The 6269-nt window shown below is 70.4% G+C and overlaps 2 protein-coding genes across 2 annotated transcripts in view; one reads left to right on the top strand and one right to left on the bottom strand.

Annotated features, from left to right (window-relative positions):
- Nucleotides 1–185: 185 nt before the first annotated feature.
- On the bottom strand, nucleotides 186–1868 carry CHLNCDRAFT_27053 (hypothetical protein; the record flags this gene model as incomplete). The annotated part of the gene is made up of 5 exons (XM_005844154.1): nucleotides 186–263; nucleotides 498–604; nucleotides 926–1139; nucleotides 1378–1440; nucleotides 1596–1868. Coding segments are annotated over 5 exons (735 nt in total), but the record flags the coding sequence as incomplete, so codon positions are not given.
- Nucleotides 1869–5403: 3535 nt separating this feature from the next.
- The window catches only part of CHLNCDRAFT_139421 (hypothetical protein), a gene marked incomplete at both ends in the record, with an annotated part of 2363 nt that continues 1497 nt past the window's right edge, over nucleotides 5404–6269 (top strand). Inside the window, 3 exons of the mRNA XM_005844235.1 lie at nucleotides 5404–5424; nucleotides 5751–5867; nucleotides 6095–6140. Of these exons, the coding sequence (XP_005844297.1) occupies nucleotides 5404–5424; nucleotides 5751–5867; nucleotides 6095–6140 (184 nt within the window). The remainder of the gene's footprint in view (nucleotides 5425–5750; nucleotides 5868–6094; nucleotides 6141–6269) is intronic.

Genomic DNA, 6269 nt, shown 5'->3' with positions numbered 1-6269 from the left:
GGGGGGGCAGAGGGCCGAGGGGTGGGCCGACTGGCGTCAGCCAGGGCAGGGCGGGGCAGCAGGGCGGGGCGACACGGCGGGGCCGTACATGCCAGGCATCGCAGCATGGCAGCACCAGGCAGCAGCAGCGGCGCCAGCGCTCTGAGCCAGGCGCCCGGGGCAGCGAGGCACCCACCCTTGATGGTGCCAATCTCCTTGGCAGGCGAACCCGCCACCAGAGTGCGCGGCGGCACCGGCTTGAGCACCAGCGAGCCCGCCGCCACCTGGAGGCCGGCGCAGCGCAGCGGGGGGGCGGGGGGCAGGGTGGGCACGGGGCCGGGCCGCACAGCAGGCAGCCTGGCACCTCCATCCCGTCCGCAAACACAAAACCTACACCCCACAAGCCGCCATATGCCCACCCAGCCAGCCACGCCGCGGTTTACTGCCACCCAACTGGCTGCCCACAGGCGAGCCCCCGCAGCCACCCAACACATGCCCGCACAGGCCTGCCCGCCCACCTGCGCCCCCTTGCCCACTCGGATGTTTCCCAGGATGGAGGCGGAGGCTCCAATCAGGACATTGTCGGAGATTTTGGGGTGGCGGTCGCCGTGCACCTTGCCGGTGCCTGCGCGGCAGCCCAGCCCAGGGAGAGGAGGGACCAGCAAGAGTGGGCAGGCAGCGGGCGGGCGGCTGCATGGCACAGGCATCGCGCCTCGTCCTCCCACCCAGCCGCCACGACCTCGGCTTAAGCAGCCGCCCAGACACGCCTCATGCGAGCCTGCCTTGCCCCCACTGGCTGCACCTCAGCCTGCCACCCGCCACCCACACCACCCCGCCCCCTCCCAACAACCCGTTGCCTACCCGCTGCCTGCACCTCGGCTCCCACACCGCCACCCACCACCCACACCACCACCCACCCACGCACACACGCCCACCCGCAGCCCACCTCCCAGCGTCACGTTCTGCAGTATGGAGACATTGTCGCCCAGCTCCGCGGTCTCGCCGATCACCACGCCGGTACCGTGGTCCAGCAGGATACCCTTGCCGAAGCGCGCCGCCGGGTGGATGTCCACCGCAAACACCTCGCTCATGCGCGACTGCAGCGCCACCGCCATCACCCGCCGCCCGCGGCTCCACAGCTCGTGCGCTATGCGGTGGGCCTGCGGGGGTGGGGGGTGAGGTGGGGTGCGGCGAGGGAGTGGGCGGCGGGGTAAGCAAGGGAGTGGCATGGTTGAATCGGGTTGGTGAGGGAGCGGGCCAGGCTGTGAGCCGCATGCAGGGTGGGTGGATGGAGTGTGGTGGTGGCGGGCGCGATGGCGAGCGCACCAGCCGGCAGCGAGCGCGGCATAACCTCTGTTGGCCACAGCGCCGCGCCGCTCAGCTGAGCGAGGCACCCACCTGGATGGCGTGGAAGCCCTTGAAGTGCAGCAGGGCCTGGCTGTACGACATGCAGGCCGGGTCCTGCGGGGGGGGCGGGGAGGCAGGGGCGGGCGGGTGGCCGGGGGAGCACAGGCTCCAGTCTGGGCACCCCCAGCTGGCGGCGGCAGCACAGCCAGCGGCAGCGCGCCGCAGCTGGGACGCCCCGCTGCCCCCGCGCCCCGCTGCCGGCCGCGCACCCGCTCCCGCACGGCGGCGATGTCTGCCAGCGCGGCCTGGTTGATGTCTGGCTTGGAGCGCAGGATGGAGTAGAAGACCTCAAAGAGCTCGGTGGAGAGGAAGGTGGCGTCGGAGAGGCGGTTGGACAGCACAAAGGCCAGGGAGCGCTCAAAGGAGTCGTGGGACAGGATGGAAGCGTAGAGGAAGGAGGAGAGCAGGGGCTCGGATGCGGCGTCCGCCTGCGCCTCGCGCCTGCGGGGCGGGGACGGCGGGTGGCGGGCTGCGCGTGGCATCGGGCAGGAGGGGCGAGGGAGGGAGGACCCGGCTGCTGCAGGCTGCGCACGGCGGCTCGGGGCAGCCATCCCCCACAGCTGTTATGCAAAGCATGGCCACACCCCCACGACGGCACGCCCCCCTGCCCCCTCCCCCGCCCCGACTCGCCGTATGGTCTGCCAGAGGGCGCTGGCGGCGCTGCCGCCGCTGCCCGCGTCCCTGCCGGCGGCTGCCCCGCCCCGCAGCGTGGCCTCCCAGCTCTCGCACATCTCCTCGTGCTCCCCCCCGTCCTGCTGCATGTACTCTGGGATGCTGCTCGTCTCCCACAGCAGGCCGTCGTCGGGCGGCGGCGGCGACGGCATGGCGCCGTTCTGCGAGCTGCGGCCGCCGCCTGCAGGCAGCGCAAGCGGGCAGGCGGGAGCACATGCGGCGCGGTCGTCAGGCAGGTGTGGATATGTGCATGGCCATGGCTGCTGCTCCAAGTGGCACGGTCACGAGAGGAGGCACACATCCGCCGGCGGCATGAGGTGAGCCGCGGCGGCATCCAGTGCGTCGGCTCTGGAGGCTGCCCAGGCGACGCAGCGCCGCTGCCGACAACTGGTCCAGCTCGCCCAGTTTCCCTGCCCAGCTGGGTTCGAAGCGCCAGCCTGAGCCGGCGGAATGCCCCCTCGTGAACACACCTTTCGCGGCAACCTGCCGGCGCCTGCTGCGGCTCGCCACACCATGTCGCAACTCTGCCCCCGGGCTGCTGCGGGAGGTCTGCACCGGCCTGGTGCCGGCGGTGAGTGCCGCCATGCTATGTAGGGTGGTGGAGGACCGTGGCCGGCGTGATCAGCCCTGATCAGAGTAAACTCGATGAAAGCATGATATTGCCCCGGGCCCTCATGGATGTCCATGCATGCGCATGCTGACCTGGCCTCCGTTTTCGATCTCCTTGAGCGCGAGCCACCTCCAGTTGATCAGTGTGTTGGAGAGGATGCGGGCCTTATCTGGGAGCCCTCCAGGTCCGCGTTCAGCCCTCCGCGTTGGCGCGGCTCTCCGCGTTGGCGCGGCAATCTCCTGCAGCGCGTACTACAGTCCTCAGCTGCGTGGCGCCCTGCGTCAGAGGCAAGAGGTGAGGCCAGCCGAGGCCAGCGGAGGGCAAGCAGGCTGCCACTGGGCCGCAGAGGCCCACCGACGGTGTGCCAGCGAGCGCCGCCGACAATCCCGCCGGCACTGGTTGCCTAACTGCCCTGCTCGCAGGCAGCTTTCCGCAGCCGGCTGCAGCAGAGGCGGAAGGATTGGGACCGATGGGAGGAGGCGGTGGAGGCGGAGGAGGCGCAGCGGCGGCTGGGCGCACCCGCGCCACAGCAGTACACCGACCAGCCACCGAAGGGAAGCGAGCAACAGCAGATAGCCACCTCACCCCAGCAGAACGCCAACTCACCCCAGCAGGCGAGCCATGCACAGCTGCTGGAGCTTGCTTGCCGTGCGAGTGCACCGCCCCTGGCTGTAATGGTGTACTTGCTCCCGTCCTGCCGTGCAGGCCGCTGCGCCAGGGCAAGGCTGGCCTCCTGTAGGCCCGCAGCCCCCGGCAGCGGCCTCAGCAGCGCCGCCCCCCATTCGCCGGCGGCAAGTGCAGCAGCAGCAGCAGCAGTTTGCCGCGGCCAACCAGGAAGTGGAGCAGCGGCAGCAGGCGCAGGACCAGCAGCTTGCAGACATGCGGGCACGTGCTGCCGCATGTGCCGCTGCTGCTGCCTGCCTGTGCGCAAGTGCCGGCGTGCCGCTTGTGTGCGCAGCTTCGACCTGTGGCTGCACAGTGTCGATTGCTTCCCCCCATGTGCTGCCGCAACGCTTCGCCGCGGCCCATGTGAACGGTGGCGACCCGCGGGCGTGTCTCGCATGTGTGGCCGGATGGCAGATGGCATGCGTGCGGCAGACCCACGCCTTCCTCCGCTGCACCCTGCAGGCGAGGATGGAGCAGCGAGTTGCGGAGAGGAGGAAGCGGAGTGGGCGCTGGCTGGGCGGCGACGCTGGTTTGGGCGGCGCTGGGGCGCACGCGGCTCATCAGCTGGGGCAAGGCGTGGAGCAGCAACAGGCGCGGGGGCAGCGACAACCACCAGAGTGGCAAGCCGCTCAGCAGCAGCAGCCGTCGCCACCAGGCTGGCAAGGGGCGGAGCAGCAGCAGCAGCAGCAGTGGCGGCAGCCAGGTTGGCCGCCGGCCGAGCAGCAGGCAGGATGGCAGGCGGAGCAGCCGGCCGCCGGCCCAGAGGCTGGCGGCCCTGATTTGGGCGTGTTTGCGCGCGGCGGCCTGCAGCGCAAGGTGGCGCGGTTTGCAGAGGCGGTGAACTCGCTGCGGCGCTCGCAGCAGGAGCGCGGTGCGGGCGTCAGCTGGGGGCGAGAGCAGGCTGGCGGGGGCGCGGGGGCGGAAGCGTCGCGGCCTGCCGGGCCCCAGCCCGGGCCAGCCGGCTGGGAGCAGGAGCTGGGCGTGACGCGCGTGCGGCGGCGGCGGGGCAGCGCTGCAGGCGGGCCAGTCGCTGCTGATGGCGTGGGAGCAGCGTCGCAGCCGCTGCCGCCGCAGGGCTGGCAGCAGCAGCAGCAGCAGCAGCAGCGCTGGGTGGAGGAGCAGGAGCAGCGGCCTGGGCAGCAGCGGCAGGATCCAGCGGTGCCGCGTGACCCGCCGGGGAAAGCGTGTGCGGCGGGAGCTGCTTTACCGGTGCCTGCTCCGCAGGACGAGGATGGGCTGGACTGGTGACCCCGAACCACCTCCCCCTCCCTCCTGCTTCCCCTCGCTGATGGGCGCCTGTGGCCGCAGCCAGCAAAGTCAGTCGCCGTGTCGCAGCTCCTGTACCTCCCGCTGGCCACCAGCCTGCAACACTGCTGCCGCTGTAAATGCGTGACTGCCACTACCTCCTGGCAGCTGGGCTGGAGTACCGCAGCTGCGGCTTGTGTTTGTGCACAGTGCTGAGGGCAGAGCCTGCTGGCCTACGTCGGGGCATGTGTGCGCGTTGCGGCCTTTGTCCAAGACCGCAAAATGTGCTGGGCGGAGGCGCGCAGGCAGTGCTTTGTGCGTGGGCCTGCATGGCGGGGTGGCTACACAACCCCTGGTGATGTTTGGGGACCCACTGCACCCTGCTTATGCTGGCAGGAGTTTGGTTGGGGGGCGCGCAAGGTTCCTGCTGCTGCCGCCGCCGCTCTTCGCGGCATGTGGCATGGTTGGTCGAAAACGGGCTACACCCGTGGACCCCTGTCGGCTGTGCTCAGCAACCACCAAATAGGTCCTCTTGAGCGCATTTCCGGAGGAGTTCGGCGACAATTTGCGACAGGGCTTTTCTAGGGTTAGTCCCAGGAACCCGCACCTTTTGCCTTCCACCGAGGCCTACAGACACAAACCGCGGCCGGCACCGCCACCATCACAGCACATCAGTCTACACTAGTCGTGTAGGGCAGCGCCGAGCACTGGAGAGCCACCCCAAGTGCCAGCTCCCCCTTGGCTCCACGACAGGCAGCAGGGCTTGCAGCGGCTCCCCCAACCCGGCGGTGGTGCCACAGCCTTCCTACATCTGCTAGGGGACCATGGCTGGCCACAGGCTGCAGGTGAGGGTCGATGAAGAGCGGATCTTGGGCGGCTTGTGTTTGGAGCCCTCTGCCTCTCCCGCGCCCAGCCACCGCCTGATTCGGGCCCCTGGCATCGATGGGGCTGGTGGGCGCCGGCGACCAACCCAAATAATGCGTGCAGCGGGGCTTGGGCAGTCGCCCTGCATGCGGGGCATGGCCGGCTGGCGCCTCCCGGCTCGGCGCCCCGGGCACCTCCTTTCCATGCCCAAAGCAGCCTGGGCGAGTTTAAAGGGCCCGCCGGCGGGCCCCTGTTTGGGTCGTTCGAAAACCCCCCTCATTGCGCCTTTCGCTCTCTGCCCTTGCAGGCGACCGCTCTCTGTCTCCTGGCGCTGGCGCTCTGCGCCTCCGCCACCTCGGGCGGCTACGGCTACTACGGCCACAGGCGGCTTACCCAGGCCAGCGGCTTCCACCGTGACCTGCTGGTGCGCGGGGCCGTCTCGTCCCTTGCTGCCGCTGCTGCTGCTGCCACCGCGCCTGCGGCGCCGCCTGCTGCCCCCAGGGCATCTGCTGCCATGCCCAGCATCTCTGAGCCCTGCGGCAGGCAGGCAAAAGGGGGGGGTGGCCGGCGGCGGAGGCCCCACCCACCACGCAGGACCCCTCAACGACGTATTTCACACTCGCCTGCCTCCCCGCTCTCCTTGTCTCGCAGAGCTATTACTACGGCGGCCACAGGCGGCTGTCGTCGTACTACTATGGTGAGCCTGCCTGGTGCTGCCAGGGGCAAAGAAGTGCACAGTACGGGCAACGCCAGCACGGCATCTCCCGCCCCGCCACCAGCCAGACCCCTCCCCCACCCCCGCCTTCCTCCCCTCCCCCCCGCCCGC

Source organism: Chlorella variabilis, assembly GCF_000147415.1.
Source record: "Chlorella variabilis unplaced genomic scaffold CHLNCscaffold_24, whole genome shotgun sequence".
Taxonomy (NCBI): domain Eukaryota; kingdom Viridiplantae; phylum Chlorophyta; class Trebouxiophyceae; order Chlorellales; family Chlorellaceae; genus Chlorella; species Chlorella variabilis.
Note: the sequence above shows the minus strand (reverse complement) of the source record. Positions and strands in the feature narration are given on the sequence as shown.